General features: G+C 46.5%; 5 protein-coding genes across 9 annotated transcripts; 2 read left to right on the top strand and 3 right to left on the bottom strand.

The window, feature by feature from the left end:
- Positions 1-91: 91 nt before the first annotated feature.
- LOC120449254 (heat shock 70 kDa protein 4) lies at positions 92-6621 on the bottom strand. 3 transcript variants are annotated; one of them, XM_039631634.2, is made up of 7 exons: positions 6503-6621; positions 5870-6140; positions 3631-4582; positions 3040-3570; positions 2125-2220; positions 1289-1489; positions 92-1194 (listed from the first exon to the last, which is right to left on the bottom strand). In XM_039631634.2, the coding sequence occupies exons 2-7, from the start codon at positions 5974-5976 to the stop codon at positions 571-573; spliced, it is 2511 nt and encodes an 836-aa protein (XP_039487568.1). In that variant the 5' UTR covers positions 5977-6140; positions 6503-6621; the 3' UTR covers positions 92-570. The 3 variants fall into 3 exon arrangements, with proteins under 3 accessions (XP_039487568.1, XP_039487567.1, XP_039487569.1); XM_039631633.2 differs by having other exon boundaries at positions 6478-6620; XM_039631635.2 differs by lacking the exon at positions 2125-2220 and having other exon boundaries at positions 6478-6619.
- On the bottom strand, positions 6499-8918 carry LOC120449256 (delta-1-pyrroline-5-carboxylate dehydrogenase, mitochondrial). The gene has a single exon (XM_039631636.2). The coding sequence runs from the start codon at positions 8663-8665 to the stop codon at positions 6923-6925; it is 1743 nt and encodes a 580-aa protein (XP_039487570.1). The 5' UTR covers positions 8666-8918; the 3' UTR covers positions 6499-6922.
- Positions 8919-8981: 63 nt separating this feature from the next.
- Positions 8982-11575, bottom strand: LOC120449257 (ADP-dependent glucokinase). Its single transcript, XM_039631637.2, has 5 exons — positions 11276-11575; positions 10999-11217; positions 10746-10910; positions 9960-10686; positions 8982-9887 (listed from the first exon to the last, which is right to left on the bottom strand). The coding sequence occupies exons 1-5, from the start codon at positions 11416-11418 to the stop codon at positions 9636-9638; spliced, it is 1506 nt and encodes a 501-aa protein (XP_039487571.1). The 5' UTR covers positions 11419-11575; the 3' UTR covers positions 8982-9635.
- A 380-nt stretch (positions 11576-11955) lies between these two features.
- On the top strand, positions 11956-13835 carry LOC120449258 (alpha-endosulfine). 2 transcript variants are annotated; one of them, XM_039631640.2, is made up of 3 exons: positions 11956-12264; positions 12664-12855; positions 13257-13835. In XM_039631640.2, exons 2-3 carry the CDS (start codon positions 12670-12672, stop codon positions 13428-13430), a joined length of 360 nt encoding a protein of 119 aa, XP_039487574.1. In that variant the 5' UTR covers positions 11956-12264; positions 12664-12669; the 3' UTR covers positions 13431-13835. The 2 variants fall into 2 exon arrangements, with proteins under 2 accessions (XP_039487574.1, XP_039487573.1); XM_039631639.2 differs by having other exon boundaries at positions 11957-12264; positions 12660-12855.
- A 747-nt stretch (positions 13836-14582) lies between these two features.
- Positions 14583-23381, top strand: LOC120447973 (PAX-interacting protein 1). Of its 2 annotated transcripts, none has more exons than XM_039629666.2 (7): positions 14583-14930; positions 15333-17858; positions 17916-18428; positions 18503-20075; positions 20188-21492; positions 21554-21785; positions 21870-23381. In XM_039629666.2, exons 1-7 carry the CDS (start codon positions 14856-14858, stop codon positions 22471-22473), a joined length of 6828 nt encoding a protein of 2275 aa, XP_039485600.1. In that variant the 5' UTR covers positions 14583-14855; the 3' UTR covers positions 22474-23381. The 2 variants fall into 2 exon arrangements, with proteins under 2 accessions (XP_039485600.1, XP_039485599.1); XM_039629665.1 differs by having other exon boundaries at positions 18500-20075; positions 21870-23380.
- The last annotated feature ends 1 nt before the right edge of the window (position 23382 follows it).

The following is a 23382-nucleotide window of genomic DNA, read 5'->3' as shown; positions in this document are numbered from 1 at the left end:
ACAAATTTATTGGTAATGAACCTTTTTCATTATGTTTTTTTAAAACGATTTCCAAAAATGAATACACGAAAGTAATAAAAGAAATGCATAATTGGAATTATCATTGTTTTTATTTGATTATTTTAATTCCATTCATTTAGTGTCGCTTTGTTGATTTTGTTATTCAAATATATGAAAAATGGTCGATTAGAAATTGGTTTAGGGTTGTTGTTTGTTTCTGTTTCGTTTTGCATCATCAACACGGCAGCAGCAGATGTGTAGGTTTCCATCCTCACCAGTTGTATCCTTTTCTAGCACTCTCGTCCACATTCCTACATCTGATTTTTGAATCCAGCTGCGGCCGCAGAAGCATTTAATCAAATTATTCTTACACTTGTAGGTTGGTTGGTTGCATTTTGTTTGTTGTGTTGATTTTGTTGTATTCTCTGCTAGTCCTGAAGCAAGTGCATATACAAACGTTGATTCATATATGTTTACCGTTTAAGTTATCGTTATTATTATTATCATTAATCGTTAGCCAATACCGCTGATAGCCGGGAACAACCGGATATCTGAATGAGCTTAATAAGCTCACTCCACATCCATGGAGGGATCGTTTCCTGCCGCGCTCTGGGCATTGTTATCCACATCCATTTTGTCGCCGGAGTTGGCAGCTGGCTCGCCGCCGTTCTGTTCCGCGTTCGCATCGTCCTTTGGCGGTGTTGCTGTCTTGGCCGGAGTTGGCTTCGGTTTCGCCCTGTTGATCACCGAACTGACGCACGCGTTTAGAGTTTGCACCTCTTGGCGCACGGCAGAAATCTGGACGGGACTGTCAGCGGTGCGCGGCGACTGTGAGAACTTGGGCAGATTTGCATCCAGCCACGATTGCGCTTTGTCCGCCGTCTCCGAGATGTTGATAAACTCGGTTTCCGTGAGGTGATCGTACTTGGGCACGCCCTTGCGGAACTCGGCCACTGCCAGACGTGCAATGGCAATGCTGTTCTTCAGCTCATCAAATGCAGCTGGTCCCTGCTCGTAGTCGCTCGCGCGCACCTTGATGGGATCCGTCTTCTGGTGCAGGGCCTGCAGGCGGCTGGTATAGATCTCACGCTCGCAGTCCTCGCCATCCTCGTAGAGCCAGTTTTCGAGATCATTTAACTGCGCCACAATAGTCTCGCGCTCAGCCTCAACCACGAATCGCTCCAAGGCGCCACCCTGCAAAAGAGACAGGACAAGTGTTAGATTCAAGAATTTACAAAAACGATCTGGAGTTCCAAGCTATGCATGACACAATTGAAGGAGTAGTTACCTGCAGCTTATTGCGCATATCGTAGACGAACTCCTCCAAGGCATTTTTGGCGTCAATGCGTTCCGTTTCCTTCTGATCGTTGCCAATCATTTTCGATTCCTGCTGTGTGTAGTTGCCCAGGTCGACGGGGCTGAAGCCGTGTGTGGTGCACTCCAGCGGCAATTCGGTGGCTTTGGAAGCCTTCTTCTTTTTATCAGAGCCCTGGACAGCAAAGGAGAGGCAAATGTTTAATCGAAATGTATAACCCAAAATAGCCAGAACAAGTTCAATTCAACTTTTCCAATAGAAAGAGAAAATTGGAGCAGCAACAACACATCAACAATAAAGCGAAGAGGAATAACAGCTCCAAGCGACAGCCTACAATATGAGCACAATACATTTTCATGGGTGTCTGTTGTAAGCAGTTTTCGTATAGGTAACTGCGGGTATTGGTTTTTTTTATTTTAATTTTGAACAAGGGCGCGTTTTTTTCTCAGGTGTGTTTGAAATAATAATAAAAAAAAATAAGTTCTTTGATATAATAAAATAAAATGGCAAATTGTGTAAGTTTTTTTTTAAAATACATTGGTTTTTTGTTGGGAGCACATAGGGTAGGCGGCTTACGAGCGGTCTTCATCATTCGTTTCATTTTTGGTGGAAAAGATAAAACTTAAAAATTTCAAAAAACCACAAAATGGTTAGATTCGTGCTTTTAATTTTGTTGTACATTGCGTTAATCAAAATTTTCCAATTTCTTGACACACAAATATGGGAGCAAAGAATTGAGATTTAGCGTTTTTCTTTTTTTGTTGGTTTTGTTTTTGAATTGAAATTTGAGAAATTTGAGGAAAACGTACCGAACCAAACCAGCCCTTGACCCGCTGTGCCCACCCTTGTCCGCCAGGTGATGAGGCTGTTGATGTATTATTATCATCCTCATTCTCACAATATGCCTACGAGAGATCAAAACGCGCGCAACGTTCGCAAACATATCCAAAACAAACGAAAACAAATATTGCAGTGGTATATTTTTATAAAAATGAATGATTTATATCAAAAACACATTCGTATATACGTATATTCAAACAAGAGCGCAACATTCCCGGTTTCCACATGTCCGATTATGGTATCGATCGAAAATCTTAATGAGCAATATAATATATTGATCAAAGCCGCTGAAATAATCTTTCACTGACTTTTAAAAGCACAAAAAATACAAATTGAATGTTGCTGAATTAAGTTTTCTAACCAGACATTGAAAACCGAAACATAATAGAAATTAGTCAAGAAATGCGATAATACGAGTTGAGTTAGTTTCCACTTTTTTTTTCTTTTGAACAGAAATTTTCCATGCAATTTTGCTTCAATAGTTTACCACGAATGTGAGAAAACAAATCTTGAAAATTCAATTACACAATTTAAAGCTATTTTATGTTAAGGATGAACTTTATGAAGTGAACTATAAAATGCTAAGAGTTTAGTACCAAAAACTAAACGTCGATTTCATTAAAAAGCGAAATCAAATATAATAAGAAAAAATTTAAATAAATGTATTAGAGAAGAATTTCCACGCAAGTTACGGACGGACGTTATTGGACTGCTTTACAACAAACAATATCAGCTAAAGGCACTACACCCTACTTGTTTAAGTCAGAATGGAGGTTAGTAGAATACAACTAAAACTGAAACAAGAGCAACACAGCAACCCCTATCCGCAACAAAAGATGATGAGACGGTGACAGCGTGAATTGGACGGGATATGGTTGACTCACCTCTTGCTGACCATCCGCAGGCTCTCCAGCGTTGTTGGTCGGCTCGCCTGGCTTTTCTTCACTGGCAGCCTGCTCAGCAGCTGCGGCAGCCTCTTCCGCCTCCTTCTTTTCCACCAAAGTGGCGGAGGAGATTAGCACAATGCCATTGTTGTTGATGCGCACCTTCAGCTTCACATCCTGACCCTCGCCGCGCTCCGTCGGCTTTACATCCTTGACCTTCCATACGCCAATGGTTTGATCTGGATAGGGCACTTGCTGGCCGTAAACAATTGAAACGTTGAACGGTCCCTTGCGGTTGATGGTCAGCAGGCGGCTGAACGGAGAAGCATGGTATTGCGGGAAGATCTCGATCTCTCCCGGAGCAGCAGAGCCCTCACTGTCCCACAGCACCTTAACGGCGTAGTTCTGTATGTCAGTGACGCCAAACTCTCGGACGCGTACAGCTGGCGACATGATGGCGCACTGAAGGGCTGCACCGCGAGACACAGCCTCGTCCTGGTTAAGAGTGGTGCTAGCCGGCTTGTTAAAGACCTGCGATAAATAATAGAAGGGTTACAAATCTGACTTTCCACAGACATTTTATAGACTAACCTGCTCAATAAGCTGCTTCACGGATGGAATGCGTGAGCTTCCGCCAACAATCTCCACGGAGTGAATGTCGTCCAGCTGCAACTTAGACTCGGCTAGCAAGCGCTTGAACGTCTGCTCGACGCGCTGCAGAACGGGGGCGCACAGCTCCTCCATCTGCGAACGCTGCATGGACGACGAGACATCGATATCATCCAAGAAGCACTCGATGTTCAACGGCAGCTTGGTGCTGTTGGCGGACATCTGCTTCTTCAGCTTTTCGATTTCGGTGAGCAGGCGCAGATTGGCACGGGCATTGGTCTTGGCGTTGATCTTGTAGCGATCCTGGAACTCCCTGGCGAAGTAATCGCCCAGAGCCAGGTCAATGTCGCGTCCACCGATCTGGTCCCAGGTGCTGGCCAGCATCTTCAGTTTGCCCTTGGTGAAGGCACAGGCACTGGCCTGCAGTGACGAGTGCCCAAAGTCGACAAAGATCACGTTGCGTGGCTTGTCCTCAAACAGGTCATTCTTGTAGAAGCCGTAGGCCAGCGCGGTGGCCGTCGTTTCGTTCATCAATCGCAGGACGTTTAGTCCGGCGATCTGGGCGGCATCTAGGAGAGCCTTACGCTCTGCATTGGTAAAGAACACGGGACAGGCGATGACGCAGTCGTTAACCTGCGTCTGCATGGCAGCCGCCGACGTCTCCTTCAGCTTGGTGAAGAGCATCGCAGTCAGCTGCTCAGGTCCGAAATGCTGATCCTCCCCAAGGTAGTTCACCTTGATGCCAATGCTGCCGTCGCCTCGCGCCTCCACGCGCGCTGGAATGCTCGTGAGTTCGTGTTTTACATGGGGATCGTTGAATTTGCGGCCAAGCAGGCGCTTGAATCCGCCAACTGTGTTTTTCATGTTTGTCACCTGCTGGTTCTTGGCGGCCACGCCGATGATACGCTTCTTGCCATCGAAGGCCACAAAGGAGCTGCAAGAGGGCAGGGAGTAAAAATTGCCGGTTAGTGGATAGCTCTGCAGGCCATATAAGGTTAAAATATCTTAAATCAGTGTCAATATTAAGAGTGTATGTTTAGTAAACAGTTGAGATTAAGTCATTACAGTGAGATGTGGAAAATGCTACACCTGAACAATAAGCTTGAAGACATTAATTTAAAGCTGATCTCTACTTTGTCTAATTAAAATTAATTGAATTGATTAGTTTTAGAATTAAGAAATTAATTTATTTTATTTCTTCTGCCTTATATTCAACAGGTTAAAAGTTCTTGACCCTATATATAAGCGTAATTTTTTTTTTCAATATCAAACAGAAATACAACTAAAATGAATTGGACTGAATGATTTATGATCTGTAATACATATATGAGACGGTAACACGTTTACAGTAATTTAGCTCTTTTATTTAATATGCCTAAATTAAAAGTAAATTACCCCTACATATAAAAACGGAAGTTGGTAAAATCTAGTACATATTAAAAATGTTCAGCATATGCGGGCCCCACTGTCTCCACATACGCGCGTTTGTGTTTGTGTGCTGTCTGTGTTTGCCGGCTTTGAATTTATTTTTGACAGCTTCGCACACGTTTTTCAGTGCTTTTTGCGCTCTCTCTCTCTCTCGCTTAACAACAGCTGCTGCTCGATTTGGCTCTCTTGCCCCCGCGCTCTTCTCACCTTTGATGCTGCCTTCTTCTTGACCGCATGACGCATGCATCGTCAGGTTTTTTTTAGTGTGAGTGTGCCAAAAAAAAAAGTAAATTCGGACATGTACAGGAGAGTGTGGAAGTGAGGAAGATTGGAAAGATACGTAGGCCCACGCAGTCAACGGCATTTAAATCAAAGGCACCCATACATAGGCAGCGACAATAAATCGAAAAAGAGAGACAGCAGGCACAGAAGAAGGGAGCAGATATGAGTGTGCAGCCGCCTCATTAAAATTGCAATTTGCAACACTTTTTATGGAAGTGCAATCAGCCAAATTTAGGCCTCCCGCAAAAGCGCACAAGCAAACCCAGTACATAATGCACATATTCGGGGGGTACACGTATGTTTTTCGGAGCGTTACCCATAACAACCATGGAAATTTCTAGGCGCGCTCTCTTACAAAAACACACACGCACACACACACAAGGCATGACTTACAAATTCGACATAACCCCAAAAAGGCAAAAAGTCGAACGATTATGCAGACCGCAAAGCTTATCACTACAAACTGGGCCGTAATCCGGAGCATCGGATTGCGGGCATGGTGGGTACTTACGGCGTGGCCCGGAGACTGTAGTCATTGGCCAGCGTCTCAATTCCGCCGGATTTTGCTGCCGCCACATAGCAGCTCTCGTTGCCAAAATCGATGCCAATCACGGACATTTTTTACTCGACTCCTTGTCGTCTGGCCGATGTTCCCAATAAAATTGATTTAAAGCAGACACACTTCTTGGGCGTTTGCTGGTTTCTCTTGTTTTCCTTCTCTCTTTTTATTTTTTAGGGGGCGGAACAACGCGATCGCAGAGTTTTCTTTGTTTTTTCAGCTACTGCAAAATATACAATTTGTAAAGAGAGGGAGACGGGTATTAGATATAATATATACTGAACACACAGCCACGCACGTGTCGGCTTGCTATCTGTTCTTTTCGTTTGACAAATAAGTCCAGAACATTCGATTCGATATATGCTTTTCACATTCACATCAATTATGGATTCGCTTTTCGCCTGCGAATGGAAATTTCTAGCGTCCGGCCTTCGTCGCTCTTTTCTCTCGCTCGCACGCGCAATAACCGTGGCGGAAAATTTTACGATAAAATCGCCTACGCTTGTTTGGCTTTTCACGAACTTATTACTTATCTGTGCTCAAACAGATTGGTTACGCACGTTTTAGTTGATAATGAGCAATCACCTTTGGATTCACGGTAATAGCGCAAAAACTTCAACTCGACACCGCACGTTTTTTTTACTAATTGTCTGCACCATAGAGCTGGCCTAATCACAAACGATAGGATCGATACATAATGTTATTGGTTCTTGATAAAAATGTCGATTTATCAGTTGTGCCAGTTATCGATAGTGCAAAGCACGTCAATTGACAAATCTTTCCCAGATTCGAAACATTAGAATAATGCCGCCAACAAATAAAATACTATGGTTACCAATTACCAGAATATAAATCATTACCAGATCAGAAGCTACAGTAACTGGCTAAGTAATGTTTCTGGTCATTCATCGAAAATATTATTTTCCAGTTTGTGGTTTATTGTTAAAAAAGCCACTTTAAATACATTTATTGTGATTTCGAAACACCCGCCACCCATCAGCAGACTTAGGGAAACCTTTTTGATCTATGCATGGGGGGCGCACCGTCTACAGTCTCCTCGATGAGCAGCGGCGAGCTCCAGCGCATAAGGAAGTAGGCAGATCCGGATTTATCGTTTGTCCCGGACAACCGATTCCCGCCAAAGGGGGTCAGTCCATTCGTACTGCCCGTGCATCGCTCATTCACGTACAGATTGCTGGCGGACATTCGCAGTTGGTTCAGGCAGTGGAGGATAACCTCATCCCGACTGGCGAATATGGAGCCGGAGAGCGCGTATCTGGACTGGTTGGCAGCTAGCTTTAGTGCTTCACTGAAGGATTCGTCCGAATAGACGAACACCGGCAAGAACGGTCCGCAGCAGGGCTCACACAGAAGTGGATCCAAGGGATCCGCCACCTGGACAATCGTTGGGTAAACGAATCTACCAGTGGTGTCGTCGCAGCGGCCTCCGCATAACTGCTCCATGTTTTCAGTGCGCTGCAGAAGTTTCTGCATCCGCCGGTAGTCTTCCATATGCACCATCGCTCCCATATCCGTTTCTAATTCGACGGGGTCTCCGACGATCAGTTGCTCCGTGGCCTCCAGCAACTCCGCTCGCAGACGTGGCCACATGGACGAGGGCACGTACATGCGGGACAACGAGTTGGCATACTGTCCGGCAAATCCAAAGGCCGCCTGAACAGTGGCCGAGACCACAGACTCCACCTTGGCACTGGCATGGACAAAATGGAAGTTCTGGCCCGGGCACTCGGCCACCAGGCGTGGAAAACAGATGTATCGCTCCAACCGATCGCTCACCAGTTTGTGCATATGCCTGTAACTAGCTGCACTGGCTTGCGTATTTAGTCCGGCAAAGTGCTCGGCAGCCGTGACGGTGTCCAAGAACAGACGCTCGTTGGCCGGCACAAAGTTGATCACACCGCTGGGCAGACCAGCCTCCTGGAAGGCCTTGTAAATTAGATAGCTCACAGGTGCCACTTCCAATGAGGGATTCCACAGCACCGTGTTGCCCATGAGCGCCGGGCAGAGGGCCAAACTGGTTGACAAGGCGACCGATTCAAATGGTGCTATGGCGGCCACGAACCCATCCATGGGTCGCAAATGAAAGCTGGGGAATACATTCATATCACCCTGGATCTCAAAGCGCAGCTCTGACAGGTGCTCCAGATAGTTAGCATTAGCCCTCAGCGCGGTGAGCAGCCGTCGAATGTCCCGCGTGGCATCGTCGGCGGTTTTGCTAAGCGTCAGCATCAGGAACACTCGCAACCGCAGTTCGTCCTCCTCGATAATGTTCGCAGCGCGTCGCCAAATGGCCAGACGCTGGGCGATGGGAACTAGACTCCAGGTTCCCTGCGCCGAGAGGGCTGACTTGATTGCGGCCTCGATTTGCTTGCGATTGGCGTAGTAGACGTGAGCCAAGTTCGTCTGCAAGTGATGAGGGCAGGAAACCCGCTGGTTGTCCATGGTGTACACTGTTTCATCGCCGATTATTGTGGGCACCTCCAACGGCCTGTGCTGGATCTCCTGAATGACATGATTAATTAACACACTCTCGTTCCTGTGAATCCTTGGATAATCTTCCGACGGCTGGGAATCCGGCTCGACCTCCTGCTGGTCCTCATCCTTCAGCAGCTGGGCAGCCTTCTGTTTGTCCACAGAGATTCGTGCCTCGCCTCTAATGCTAGCCATACCCAGGCGACGACATCTGAAGGACCAACGAGTGGGAACCGCGAGTCCCAGCTTGAGCATTGCTTGCACAATTATAATTTGAAGCTTTTAACAGGAATTTATTCTACATCTGCCAGTTTAATATGCGTATACTTAAGTGTAGAAAAATATATGTGTAATGTGTGCTTAAACAGTGCGTTTCGCAGATGTAAGACAGTTGTGGAAAAGGCAGTTCGTTTGCCGAATCTAAAGGATTTCTAAACGAAACAGATCGCCCAAGTTCTTGCCACTGTAGGCACAAAATCTTGTAGTCTGAAAACATACTGCACATAATCGTAAAAAATATCTTTTGGCAGAAAAAGCAATTTGAGTACAGGACTAAAAATAAAATATTAAGTAATATAAATGAGATACAATGTATTTGTAACCGAATGGAATTTAAGCACATAACATTTAAGGGCAAATTATCATATAATTTTGGTTTCAAATGAATAGGATTCAAATATTTCGACAAATACAGGGAACTTGAGGTCACAACTATCTTTCAGTGCTGGAACGCTTGTTTAATTCGTTGACGCATTTTTCGTTTTGTCTTTTTCGTTTGAAACCAAGTGCGCAAAACAAATTGTAAGTAGGAATGGCTCAAATATGTCAAAAACGTAGAACTAGTGACTAACAAAACTTAGGACTAGGTGGCATTCGTTTCCGAACTTCGATGCTGTTGCATTAGGAATAATTTTGAACAAGTGGAATTTGCGTTTATGATGAGAGGACAAATGCACAATTCAGCATTTTCACTTAAAACTCATCTGGATATGTGGTGTTATGGGAATCGTTGTCTTTTTTCGTGCCATCGGTTGAGCATATTCGTCAGATTTGTGTGAAGGTAACGCGTTTCTAAGGTCACTAAGGTGCTAAACATGCCGAGTCCATGTCCATCCAGCGGGGGAATGCATCGGGGTTACGTCCTGGTCTTCTATTCGAGTCTTTTGTTGCAGGTTTCTAGTAAAATACTATGCAGTCTTTGCCTGACCCAGCGTGATCACCACTTCTACAACTGTGCCGCCAATCCGGAGGCGGAGATGTTGTCGCCAGCCCCAGCCGTTTTTCTGGCCTCGCGACACACCAGCACCGGGGCCACACAGATCTCCACCTCAAGCCGTTGCCGCTGACGACCGTACTGGATATACTCCCGCCAACAGGGCACGGGACTGGCAGCACCTATGCGCATCCGCGGTGCGTCCGCCTGAGCCGAGGTGGCGAAGCTGTCATCCAGAACCTGCAGCACTGCCTCCGGGTTGATCTGAGGATGCAGGAGTTATTAGTGTACAACTAGAAGATACTACACATAATTGCATACGCAAGCTGTACTCACAAATTGGGACTTGCAGACGTATCGGTGAGCAGTGAGTGCAGCCTTTGCCGCGGCAGCACGGGTGTTTTTCCACTTGGAGCCCGCTGTGGTAAGGATCGCCTGATAGGCCAAAGTGTGCACATGGATCCGAGAGATACAACGCCGCTTGGAATCGCGTGAGCTTCGATCGCCGTAATCTTCAAGGAGACTAATGAAAACCTCTCGCATTTGGTCAAGGGTGTGAGCAATGCGAGGATTCCAGTCGGTGGCTAAGGTCGTCCGTCCGTGAGCAAGAACCTGCTGCAGGTTAGAGAGCTCCTGTTCGTTCATTCCCAGGGAGTCTACGTAGGGCAGGACAAAGTGTCGCAGCTGCTGCAGTAGCTGCAACTCCACATAAGAGGCCATCTCAAAGTGGTTTAAAGTGTCCGCCGGCTGGCTTGTTAGTTGTCTTTGTACTTGCTGCAGGCGCGCCTCACGCTCGCCAGGATTAAAGGTGAACATGTCCATCATTTGCAGCCCGCTGACAACCAACAGCTGTGGCTGATACATCTTCAAAGCATCAGTCAACTGTTCCACGGCCCGCAAATGCGGATTATTTCGATCGTTGTGCAGAATGTAGCGATTGGCACGAGGTGCTACATATGGGCCCCATCTGTCCCCAGCCTTGTACTCCAGGATAAGATGGATATCATCGTTCGGAATCTCATCGCCAGCCAGGCGAATCTCTTTTGGCAGCAGTGGACGCAACCTGAAGAAGATTTTTCCATAAGTTCTATGAAACACTCTGTTATTTAGACTGGTACATACTTCTTAGACATGTGGGCGCCCAATAGGACTTCAGCTCCCTCCATAAAAAAGCGCACGGCCATCAGTGGGGCGTTACCACCCATGTACCAATGGATCCTCTCCTTATCCATTATCTTGGCGTAGCCCACTAGCTGTGTGAAGAGGGTGCTGTTTGCCATCACTCGCCTGAAAGGGTAATTAAGTATGAAATACTTCTTTAATAACTTGTTTACCGAATTAAATATAGAATTCATGATCCTTTCATACAACTTACTCCGCTGCAGCGCCGTTCTGAAAGTAGTAGGCAAAGGACTGCAAGAGCTCGTCCTCGTTGTTGACGACCGCCCGAGATCCTGTAGTGGCTGCTGCGACTGGAATCCGGCGGCCATAGTAGCGATCCAGAAACTCAGTAGCGTTTATCTGCAGGTCCGTGCAGGCTCCGTACCCGATGGCCACTTTGGGTGCCGGCTCCAATGCGGTTCGCTTGAGTGATCTGAAATACAAATGCATATTTGTAGTTCTTTTGCTGCACTGTAACCCAAAGAACTCACCCCTCGATTGCCAGGAGACCGGTGAGCAGAACAGTCGTCCTGTTAAGTGTCTGCAGGGTGATGAACGCCTGCCAAATGATGGAAACGAAGGCCGTTAGGACGGAACAGCCGGTGATCCATCCCATGTATCGCAGAGCGGTCATTGTGGGCGTGGATTGTGATTGGTTCTCCTAAGTTTGGCCTTTCCAAACTATTTTGTATGTGACAATCCGCTAACCGGCAACGCCAACTTTCTTATCAGAATTATCGCCCTTTTTCCCTGTGAGATGCTTTGAAGCTAGTGATGACACTATCTACGTTCTTGGACTGCAGCGATAGTGCAACCAACGGTTATATTTGAATGCTATACGAAATTGAAAAATAACTATTAACCCCTTTCTTTTATATATATCCAAATTAATTTGTGCAGCTATACGATATGTCAATTCATTAATTTGCTCAATGAATAAAATAGCTTACATGGTCAAAAAACTATTTTTTTTGGGTGGAAATGTTTTTGCTGTAAAATATTGGGCTTATATATATATATTGTTTATGCTTGAAGCTTATATTATAATTTTTCTAAGCAGCTAAATACAATGCAAATGCTCATCGATAACATTAATGGTTTGAGTCACCGCTAAACGAAGGCAAACAAATGCCGTTTTGAGCAACTCTAGTTTCGATAACCGATACCGTCTGAAATAACGCCTCCTGCTATCGAAGACAGTCTTGCGTCTGTAAAGTGATAAAATAATTTTACAATTGAATCGCCTTAGGAATTTCAGTCACTGTCTCCGCACCATATATATAATTCGTGTAACAGCCTGATTTAGTCGAGCAGCACAGCATTTGCCACAATTGTTAGCGAATAGCAGTAAGCTCCGCTAATTCGGCACGCTAATTGGCAAAACCGATTCGATTCCAGGGAAGGAGACGCACTGACAGACGGGTGAAGAACAAAAGGAGAAGGAAAACAACAGTTAATCGTCAAATTTTACAGGCAAAAGGTGAGCAACTACGCCTTGCACACAAACAACAGAATCGACGAGCACACACACACGCGCACACACAGGCCTTATCGCCTGCGTAGTGGTTGGTGTATATAAAAAATTAAAACAATATTTGCACATCCGATTATTACTATAATATTTCGCGTCCACATATATTAGCAAGTGTGCGTGCGCCTGCCCTGGATTTGCGTGCCAGTGTTTGTGCGAGCCTCGCGCGTGTGTGTCTGTGCGTATGTGTGTGTGATGAAATGCAATTTTCTCTTGGCATTTTGCGCGCCTCCGATTTTCGCTGCCCCTCTACAATTCCGGCGCCTCCCCCCCATTTGCCATTTACCAGCTCCCTTGTCGCCATATGCGCACCTTCGCTAATCCCAGTCCCCAATCTCCCAAAGGCAGTCCACAATGAGCTCCGCGGAGGAAAACAGCAACAGCCCGGCCACCACGCCCCAGGACAACGAGGCCGCCGAACAGCCCAACCTCACGGATCTCGAGAAGATCGAGGAGGAGAAACTCAAGTCGAAGTATCCCAGCGGAATGCGCGTGCCGGGCGGACACTCGGCCTTCCTCCAGAAAAGGCTGCAGAAGGGGGTGAGTGATTAGGACAACTCAAAAACAACCTATTAGCAGTAGTTAAATCAACAATAGTTGCATAGCTTTCGGTGTTCGTGTGTAATTTAAAATCTATTCCTGTAATTTAAAATCTATGTATATTGTATTCAAATGTGGTAGCCTAGACCTTTTCCTTAAATGCTATACATCAATTACGAAATTCTACCATTAGTTCTACCATTTGGCCATTCCTTAAAAGATTACCTTCTTTAATTAATGAAACACAACCAATATCAGCGTATAGTTTAAATAAATTTTAATATCAGATCGTCTGTCATTTTACGTTATCTTTATTATCATTTTGCTTTTGGAAGATGTTCTATAAAAGTTATTTGCTTATATAAGAAAAATCTAATATGCATTTATATTCCTTCCCACAGCAAAAGTTCTTCGACTCGGGCGATTACCAGATGGCCAAACAGAAGGGTGGCGGCGTCAAGCAGGTCTTTGCCAACAAGGTGACCACCGGGGAGGCCATTCCCACGCCCGAAACCGTGCCGGCGCGCAAGACTTCGATCATCCAACCCTGTAACAAGTTCCCGGCGACGAGCTAATTTACTCACCACTCACCTCTACTGTATCCACAACCACCTCCTCAACTGCAGCCAGTTCCCCCTGTCCCCACTTCAAATGCTCTATACCTAATTTTAAAGAAAAACCTAATGCTAAGATGGCTGCTGCCGGATTGTGCAGGCATTTAGCGAAAGTTTAAACTGAAATTTTAGCTACCTGTTCCATGTTTCCCCATTCAATTTAATCGCCATCCGCACTGGCCAATCTCAAGATCCCCTCATCAGTCCATCTCTCAGGCCGGAGAAGCGAAGATGGCGAGCCGAGCAGCGCGAAATTTATTGCAACAGTTATATATATCTCTATCTCTGTAACATTAAACTAACTTACCCTGGTCGTACGTAGTTGTAAGTATTACGAGCATAATAAATTTAAGTTGGAGCCAGCCACACACACATTGTTCTCGTACATTACTGGGATTCCATCAACTTCTTATCATTTTACTATTTTACTTAACAGTTTTAAAAAATTCATTATGTTCCATGGGAAAGGTTCCCCCTTTTATTTAATTTTATAAGCAGTTGATGGAATTTTTCCAACTAATTGATAATAAAATAGGTGCTGCTGCTTGCAGAGCTAAATTTTTGATGAAAAACCCAAACTCGAGTTAAAATGAATTTGTAAATCAAGCAGAGCTAAAATAAATGTATGTACGTATACTTATAAATGTGTTGATTTCCTGGGGCGCTAACCCAACAACTGAATCGGAAATGTGCCATACAAATGTTTACCTAAATTATAAGTGCCCCGAGTGGCGTCTAATTAACTAGGAAACGTTCGGGTGAGCGCATGGTAATTTGTTGTTCAAATTGGCCGGGAATAAAATTAAATCACCAAAATAGGCGCGAAATATAGAATATTGTTGCCAAATTTGAGATAAATGGGTCTATTTTAAAACAATACACACGGACAACTTGTTTTAGTTATAAGACAATTGAACTCAACAAAGCTGGTTTTATGCCCTACAAAGCTTTTGCCCAGAAAATAGCTTTTTGATCCACAGTACATTATAAATCAATGTTATCAATCAGATATCCAAGTTTTTCACCACGTTGATTTTCAAGCAATCGATTAAGTATCGATTGTGTCACTATCTGGAACTATCGATACTATTGAATAAACAGAGTTTTGTTCCCACTCTAGGCGGAAGGCGCAGCGGTGATAAAAGAGAAAAAGTGATCTTTAAATGCAATTTTTCGGTTGTAAATTGCATCTGGTATGTGCTACGCGATAAGCACCTCATTGCCCACCGTTTTCCGAAGTTCGCGAACGGCTAAGATCGGCGGAATGACGAGAAAACACGCTGCAATGTAGATGCCCACGAGCAGCCGCCGCAGCAGCAATAACAAAAGCAAAAGTGAAATTAGCGCCGCCAAAGAAGTGCAAGTGGTCAAACAAACGGCGGCGCCATGGAGAACCTCAAGATAAGCGACAAACTGTTCGAGGATGTGATTTACTTTGTGCTGGGAAACCTGGACGAGGAGGTAAAAAGCTGCAAAACGAATCTTTCGCTTGCTGTTGCTGTACTTGCATTGTGCGTGTGTGTGTTTGTGTTTGTGTGAGCGGGTGTGCGTGCGTCGCACAGGGTGGGTTGGAGCGCGGGCGGACAGGGTGCCCCGGGCACCATGGCAAATGCGCGCCATAAAAGTTGCCGGCAAATTGCCTTGTGTGTGTTTGTGTATTTGAGTTTGTATTGGTGCTGAATCAACTGATTTTTGTTTTGGTTATCTGGTACCAATGAAAACAACTATTTTACCACCCTTAAAAGGGAATTCTTATTTGGTTTCATATATATTTTTTTGTATTTACTGTTCAAATCAATCTAAAGTATTTAATATTTTTATGTAATTAATTCTTGATAATAAACGTATGCCTTTGCCTTGCAGATCGAACGTTTTCTTAAGAGCGGTGGCGCCCAATCGAAATTGTTCCTGTCGGACCAAATAACCCACATGATATGCGCCACCAACTACAACGAGGAGGAGCTGTCCATGAACCTGGACCTCTACAGTGCAATTCCCGTGACGGAGCAATGGATCATGCACAGCGCCAAGCTAGGCCGAATGGCCTCGACACGGGCCTTCGACCCCAGTCCGAATCAGCTGCGACTGATGCGCGGCATTCGGGTGGCCATCACCAATGTGGTGGCAGGGGATCGAAGGCGTCTATACGCCATGCTGACGTACCACGGCGCCGTAGTCACGCACAGCTTTGGGGCCACCAACACGCATCTGGTATGCGGAGCAGCCAACGGTGGCATCTACAACAAGGCGCTGGCCCTGCCCAAGAATGCCATCATTATTGTGACGCCCGACTGGGTGACGGATAGCCTTAAGTACAAAAACTGCATGCCCGTGGAGACGTATCATCCAAGATTGCTGAAGCCCATCGAAAAGCAGCGAACTCAGAAGCAGCAGGCCACGCAGCAGCAACAAATTCAGCAGCAGCAATTGCAGCACCAACAACAGATGCAACAACAACAGCAACAACAACAGCAGCAGCAGCAGCAGCAACAACAGCTGCAGCAACAGCAGATCATCCAGCAACAGCCAACTGCTACTTCTGCCCTTTCTGATATCCTTGGCTTTGGCGAGGACAGCGTGGCAGCCAAGAGCATCGCTAGCATTAAGTCCCAGCTGCAGGCTTCAGCCGAACAAATCCAGCAGCAACAGTTGCCCGTGCCCGCCCAGCAGCAGGTGGTCTTTGTGCGCCCACAACCTCAGCCCCAACAGCCAGCACAACAATCCCCACACCAGTTACAGCAAGGTGGTCCTCAGGCACCTACTCCTGCACCCCACCCGCAGCATCAACAACAATTAATAATTCAGCAGCAGAAGATTATCCCCGCCAACCTGCAGCAACAAGCACAGAGCCAGCAGCAGATCAAAAATATACTACAGCAGAGGCAAATGAAAACAACGCAGCAGTCTCAGCAACAGCAACAAATTCAAATGCAACTAATGCAGCAGGAGCAACAGTCGCATCCTCAGCCACTTCCACAGCAGCTGGCGCAACAACATCCTCAACAACTCCCACAGCAACTGCCCCAGCAACTCCCCCAGCAGCTTCCGCAGCAACTCCCCCAGCAACTTTCGCAACAACATCCACAACAACTTCCTCAGCAACATCAACAACAGCAGTCGCCCAGACTGCCAACGACTCCAACAGGGCGGCAGACACCACGAACACCATCTACAACGCCGCAGCCCGTGCAATCCCCTCAGCACCATCAGCAGATAGTTCAACAGCAACAGGTGGTGCAACAACAAGTGGGCCCGCAGCAAACAATGGTACAACAGCAGCAAATAGTTCAGCAACAGCAAATAGTGCAGCAGCAAGTTGTTCAACAACAGCAGCCACAACAACAATCTGTGCCAGTTTCGCCGCAAATAATACATCAACATCTAATGCGGCAGCAGCAAATTTTGAACCAGAATCAAATGCAATTGCAGCAAATTGTTCAAAGCGGACAAGCACTGACGCCACAGCAGCAGCAGCAGCAGAGACAAATTCAGCAGCAGCTACAGCAAGTATTGCAGCAGCAGCAACAACTACAAATGCAAATGCAGCAGCAACAACAGCAGCAGAATCTACAGCAACAACAGTCGCCACGGATGGTGCAAAACCGTTCTCCGGTAATGCCACCAAGTACTCCATCTCCATCGTTGCAGCAACAACAGCACCATGCAACTAGCAACATGTTGCCGCCACAATCGCCTCGCCAACTGCAATCACCGGCTCCACAGATGACACCGCCACCTCCGCCCTCGCCGCAAAACGCCCAGCAACAACATTTGCGCCAGCAGCAACAGCAAATGCAACAGAGCCGACAGCAGCACATGATGGGCTCACCACAACAACCCCAACCACCATCTATGATGTCGCCGCAGCAGCAGCAACAAATGCAGCCCTTTCAACAGCCCGTCCATCAACAGCAGCGCATGCAATTGCAGCAGCAACAACAATTGGCCCAGCAGCAGCAACAACAGAGTCCTCAGCATATTTCTCCGCAATCGCCCCAGATTTCTCAAACTCCACCAATGCAGGCAAAGCTGCATCAGCATCAGGCTGTTCCCGGACAAGCCACTCAGCCGCAGCAATCGTTCTCCCAGCAGAAGCCTATCGACCCAACCGACCCCGTTCAGGTGGCTCAAGTGCTCAGTCGATCAGCATTGAGCAGCAATCAGGACTCGTTGATAATGAGGCAGCAACAATTAAAGCAGCAACAGCAGATGCAACAGCAACAACAAATGGCACCGCAACCCCAACAGCAGCAAATGGCACAGCAACCGCAACAGCAGCAGCAGCAGCAACCACAACAGCAGCACACCCCGTCTCCACGACAATCTCCACTACAACAGCAACCTACTACCCCTACCTTGCAACAGCAGCAACCGCAACAAAATTCTCAAGTAAAATGGAGAACAAACATTTTGGTTTACTGGAAATTAATGCTTGTTTCTTTTTAGCAAATACAGCAGCAACAGCAACAGCAGCAGCAACAACAGCAGGTCCTGACACAGCAACAACCGCAGCCTGGACAACAGCAACAAGTCATCACTCAGCGCCATGTTATAAACACATCCACGGCTCAAGGTCAACAAATCATTCAAAGCCATATGTCTTTGGCCTTGCAGAAGCAGCAGCAAATGTTGCACGTTCAACAACAAACACAACAGCAGCCGCAGCAGCAACAACAGATTTCGCAAGTGCAGCAAATTCCCCCGGCACAGCAGCAGCAGCAACAACAGCAACAGCTTCCACCGCAGCACCAAGTTCAACAACAGCAAACGCAACAAGTTCAGTTTACACAACAGCAGCAAATTGCGCTTGGAGCTGGTGGCCAAGTGCGAATCATTCAACAAACCATACAACGACCACCAACCAATGTTCAGCAACAGCAACAGGTTCCACAACAACAGCAGCAGCAGATTATTGGTCAATTTCCTCAGCAACAGCAGCTGCAACAACAACCGCAGCAGGTAGGCCTACTCTTACAGTTAAATTTCTAATTTAAAATATTTATCGCAATGCATTTTCGTTTGATTCTCAGCAGCAAATTTCTGGAGTTCAGCAGCCACAACAGCAGCAGCAGCAGCAAAAGACCTTTATAATAAGTCAGCAGCATTTTAATCAGCTTAGCGTACAACAGCAACAGCAAATTCTGGCGCAAAATCCGCAAAGCCAAAACGTATACGTGGTCAATCAGACGCAACAGCAACTTGTGCAGCAACAACAAATGTTGCAGCAGCAGCAGATTATACCACAGCAGCAGCAACAGCAGAGGATGCAAATCCAGCAGCAGCCGCAGCAGATTGTTGTAAACCAACAAATACTTAGTGATCCGCAGCGCTTGCAGTACCTTCAACAACAGCAGTTAATGCAAAAACAGCAACAGCAGCAACAACAACAACAGCAGCAGCAACAACAGTTAGTGGGACCACCACAACAGCAAATCCTTATACAACAGCAGCAGGCACCCCAACAACAGCAGATACTGCAGCAAAAACTGTCCAACGACAATCAGCAGCAACAAATAATGCAGCTTATCACGCAGCAACAACTGCCTCAACGCACGCCGCCTCCGCAGCAGCAGCAGCAACAACAGCTGTTGCTTCAGCAACAACAGCAATCCCCACAACATCATCCGCAAATGCAGCAGCAGCATTGGTCACCGCAAAGTCCTGCCGGCGGTCAAATGGCTCCCAGCACTCCTGGCACACCCACTAGTGTTGGGATGCAATCCCCCTTGCCAGGTGGACCAACAACGCCGCAGCCGCAACCTCAGCAGCAATTTGTTCCGCGTGGATTGCGGCCGCAAACTTCTTGGCCCGGCCAACCTCAACAGCAACAACCTCAACCCACTCAGCAACAGCAACAGATCGTGCTGCCGCCACCCCAACAACAACAAGCGCAGCAGCAGCAACAGCATATTGGTCAGCAACAACAGTTGGTAATGCAGCAGCCCCAGCAACAAAAAATAGTGGTGGACGAAAAAACGCACGCACACCTCATGTCATTGGATGCCCACAAACGAGCAGAATATATCACCAAGTTGAATCAGCAGAACAAACCTCGAGTAATGCTTCGCCAGCAGGTTGCTTACCAGCCACGACCTGGAGCACCGGGCAGCATTGTTGCGACGCGACCGGCAGGCCCGGTACCGCCTGGGCACATTATTGTCCAACACCAAATGCCACCCGGACTGACACAACAGCAACAAGTGCTGTGGTTGCAGCAGCAGCAGGGAAAACGACAGGTCGTTGTACGCGCCGGAACTCCTGGCTTGAGTCCGATTCAACAACAGCCAGGAGCGGGGCCACCACAACAGCAACAGTCGCCTCAACAGCAGCCCTTCAACCCTAATGATCCCAACCAGCAAATGCTGATGCAGCGCCAACAACTGCGAGTCCAACAGATTCCCATTCAGCAGCAGGGACCTCAGCAGCTGGGCAAGCAAACAGTGCAGCTAATCACCGGACCCAATGGACAGCTGATTGAACAACAGACCATCGTCCAACAGCCGCAGCAGCAGTCCACTCCTGGCACACCTACCACTCCAGGAGCAGGAGGTGTTCTTCCCGGAAATGCCAATATCATGACGCAAACTTTGGTCATGACTTCAACAAGTAAGTAAACGTATTAGTCTCTTCCATAAATATTTACTATTATTGGAATCTGTATGTCTATCATAATCATCAAAAATGTTTATGCACATAGTAACCAATTCCTTATACACAGCTCCCGATGGACAGACGCAACAATCGCCGCAGCAAATGAACCTCAAGACAAAGACAGCCCTGGCCAACATGTTAAGCAATCGCTTAGGAAACAATGGAGCTCAAACACCGCAACAGCAAATAATCCAACTACCCGATGGTCAGCAACAACAGCAGCCCCAGCAACAGCAAATTGTGCAGCAGGTGGTGGTGACCGGAGCCATTCAGCAGCAGCAACAACAATTACTGCTACAACAACAGCAGCAGCAGCAACAACAGCAAATGGTTGTCCAACAGCAACTCCCACCGCAGCCACACGTCGAGCCACCGTCGGCAGCTGGTGCTCTAAGAATGATGGGCCAACAGCATAACGCATCAGCCGGAGTTCCTGGACCACCGCGAACTCAGCAGGAGTTGCTCATGCTGCAGCAGCAGCAACAGCAGCAACAACAACTGCTGCAACAGCAGCAAATGCGCAGAGTTGTTACCCTACCGCAACAACAGCAGGCACCGCAGCAGCATCTAGTCCAACAGCAGATCGTAGTCGCTCCGTCACAGTCCCCCCAGCAGCAGCAGATGGCTGTGGGAGTGGGTGTGCCGGTGCAGCGAACACCTCACGGCTACATTCAAACTCGTCCTGGACAGCAACCTATCCCGATGCCGCAGTTCTATGGCCACAATCCAAACCTTAAGTTGCCAGCCGATCTCTTTCTGGTGGGCTGCACGTTCTACATTGTGGAATACGATGAAACAGACGGTGATGAACTGCCCATTTGGTTAGATACGATTAGACAGTTTGGCGGTGATATTGAACGCGTTTACTGCCCCCGGGTAACCCATGTTATTTGTCGCACTCAGCGTCATGGCGTGGTGATGCAGGCGTTGCGGGATGCTAAGCGCTGCGTCACTGCCTACTGGCTGAGTGATATTTGCCTAAAGCGACAACTGATGCCTCCGTGGCAGCCGCTTCACTTGCCGTTCCCCAGCCAGTTTGGCTATCGCAAGCCGCTAGAACGCTACATCATAACCTCGGAAGGATTCGAGGGCGAGGAGGCAGTGAGACTACAGCAGATGGCAGAGGAGTGCGGTGCCATCTACACCTCCTATCTGTCCAAGGTGAACACGGTGGTGGTGTGCAAGCAGCTCGACGGCAACAAATTTAATGCCGCCAAGGAGTGGAACATCCCGATGGTAAATGCACTTTGGTTAAGCGACGTCTGCATCGGTAACCTCAGTGGTCTCTCTCAGTATGAGAATCCTAAGTACCAGCAGTACAATCTGGTAGCTCCCTTCCGCATCGAATGCAACCTGGTGGCGCATCTGCTAAGTAATTACAAGCGAAACTCCCATTCTATTCTATACTTATTTGACGTTTTGTTTCTTAACAGCTGCTTGGAAGGCGCCCATCAATCTAACTCAGGAGGCACACGAACGGGTCAAGCGACATTTATCCGATCCCTATGGCAACGAGCAAAAACTGAAGCGACAGAAGATGAACGCATTCCAGCAAGAGCAGCTGCCAGAGCAAATTGTCTGCCTAGAATATCCAACAACTACCAAACCACCAAAGGTCATTTTTTCGCAGGTCGCAGATGCTGAGGCTCTTAAAAAAGCTGTGTTGTAAGTATAACACTTTAACACATTTTTAAAATTGATACTGTAATGCTAACTCAACGATCCATTTTCTTCTTTTTTTTTTTTTAGAATTTTGGGTGGAATTGTAGTGGACTCTCCTGCAGATGCCACTCACCTGGTGATGACACGCGAGAGTCGTACCTGCAAGCTAATCCAGGCGTGTTGCCACGTCGATTATGTGCTGAAGTCGAGCTGGATTGCTGATAGTGCCAAAGCTGGTAAATTTGTGCCTACAGATCCATACCGCATTCAGCACATACCGGTGGACGAAAACCTGCAGTTCAATCTAAATACTGTGCTGTGCGCGCCCACGCGTTCCACGTTGTTTGCTGGAAAATACTTCCATGTGACGCCGGACGTGTTCCCAGCTCGCGAGGAAATTATACGAATGATTGAATCGTCTGGGGGTAAAGTGGAGCCCAAGCGGAGAAGCGGTGCATCGGTGGCGGAAACACACATGCAAGCGCCCGACTCTTATATCATAGTAACCTGTCCCACGGACATGCATCTCTGCGCGGATCTCACGCGGCACGGGAATCCCAAGTGTCATATCGTTTCCACGGAGTTCGTCATGAGCTCGATACTCAGGCAGCAGCTGGAGATTGAGCCCAATCTGATACCCTACTTGTATAACAACAACAATGTCAATAGCTGCAATAGTAATAAGTCCTAGCGCCGAGTGTTTTGGTTGCTGTAGAGCTGCGATAAGGGGTCAGACTTATTGTATAGTCACAAAAGAATTTATGCGAGCTGTTATCAAGTACGTGTGTGTGTATGGCAAAGAAAATGTTGCAACTTCGCAATGTCATTGGCCAGCAATGTTTCAGGCCGCGCAAATTTCTTATGATATACCCACGCGAAACTAGTCCATAGAATTCGTCAATTCATTCGGGCATGCCAGAACGACAGAGTGTATAGGGTCTCGGGCACATCAGCATATCGGTCACAGCTAGAAAAATGTAATGCATCCTCCTATGTTTAAATAATTAATTTTTCAATTTTTTTCTACGCGTTAGCTCACTTAAAATTGTAAATATTCTTGGGAAAATCTTCTCGTTCTTAATCTTTTTATAACCTACAATCTATACCCAGAATCTATAATTAAATATTAAGCGATCCATATATTGCATGTGTTGATGCTGATGACTACTAATGCGGATCGCTAAAATCATTAGGCTTATATAATTGTACAAATAAATCAATTTTGAAATTATTTTGAAAAGCTTGAACAGCCCCTAACGAGTTCTTAGTTTTCAGAATCGTTAATTGTTCATAAATAATATAATAAGCTCGACCGATATGCTTAGAAATATATAATCTAGCATGTAACAAAGAACTACCTTAATTAGTGTTACGATAACCAGTTCAAACAACAATCATTTTATATATTTTTGTAGGTTCAGGAACCTTTACCTTTAGGAAGTCAACGCAAATATACACATATATTTCCTAAAGTATACGAAATGTTTCACAGAAATTTATATTGTCGGCTATTAGTATTTTAAGTACTTTTCACATAGGTAAAGCCAATATTTTGCGATGTAATATTAATTATAGGTAGGCATTGTACGAAATGTATGAA

This window comes from Drosophila santomea, chromosome 3L, assembly GCF_016746245.2.
Source record: "Drosophila santomea strain STO CAGO 1482 chromosome 3L, Prin_Dsan_1.1, whole genome shotgun sequence".
NCBI lineage: Eukaryota > Metazoa > Arthropoda > Insecta > Diptera > Drosophilidae > Drosophila > Drosophila santomea.
Note: the sequence above shows the minus strand (reverse complement) of the source record. Positions and strands in the feature narration are given on the sequence as shown.

Coding starts and splice junctions, on each gene's coding strand:
- LOC120449258 (XM_039631640.2), top strand. CDS start 12,670: ATGAGCTCCGCGGAGGAAAACAGCAACAGCCCGGCCACCACGCCCCAG. Junction 12,856..13,256: donor AGAAAAGGCTGCAGAAGGGG/GTGAGTGATTAG, acceptor TCCTTCCCACAG/CAAAAGTTCTTCGACTCGGG.
- LOC120449257 (XM_039631637.2), bottom strand. CDS start 11,418: ATGACCGCTCTGCGATACATGGGATGGATCACCGGCTGTTCCGTCCTA. Junction 11,218..11,275: donor GGTCTCCTGGCAATCGAGGG/GTGAGTTCTTTG, acceptor TTTGTATTTCAG/ATCACTCAAGCGAACCGCAT. Junction 9,888..9,959: donor ACGTCTGCAAGTCCCAATTT/GTGAGTACAGCT, acceptor CTGCATCCTCAG/ATCAACCCGGAGGCAGTGCT.
- LOC120447973 (XM_039629665.1), top strand. CDS start 14,856: ATGGAGAACCTCAAGATAAGCGACAAACTGTTCGAGGATGTGATTTAC. Junction 18,429..18,499: donor TGCAACAACAACCGCAGCAG/GTAGGCCTACTC, acceptor TTTGATTCTCAG/CAGCAAATTTCTGGAGTTCA. Junction 21,493..21,553: donor CCTGGTGGCGCATCTGCTAA/GTAATTACAAGC, acceptor GTTTCTTAACAG/CTGCTTGGAAGGCGCCCATC.
- LOC120449256 (XM_039631636.2), bottom strand. CDS start 8,665: ATGCTCAAGCTGGGACTCGCGGTTCCCACTCGTTGGTCCTTCAGATGT.
- LOC120449254 (XM_039631634.2), bottom strand. CDS start 5,976: ATGTCCGTGATTGGCATCGATTTTGGCAACGAGAGCTGCTATGTGGCG. Junction 4,583..5,869: donor TACAGTCTCCGGGCCACGCC/GTAAGTACCCAC, acceptor GCCCTCTTGCAG/CTCCTTTGTGGCCTTCGATG. Junction 1,195..1,288: donor ATATGCGCAATAAGCTGCAG/GTAACTACTCCT, acceptor TCTCTTTTGCAG/GGTGGCGCCTTGGAGCGATT.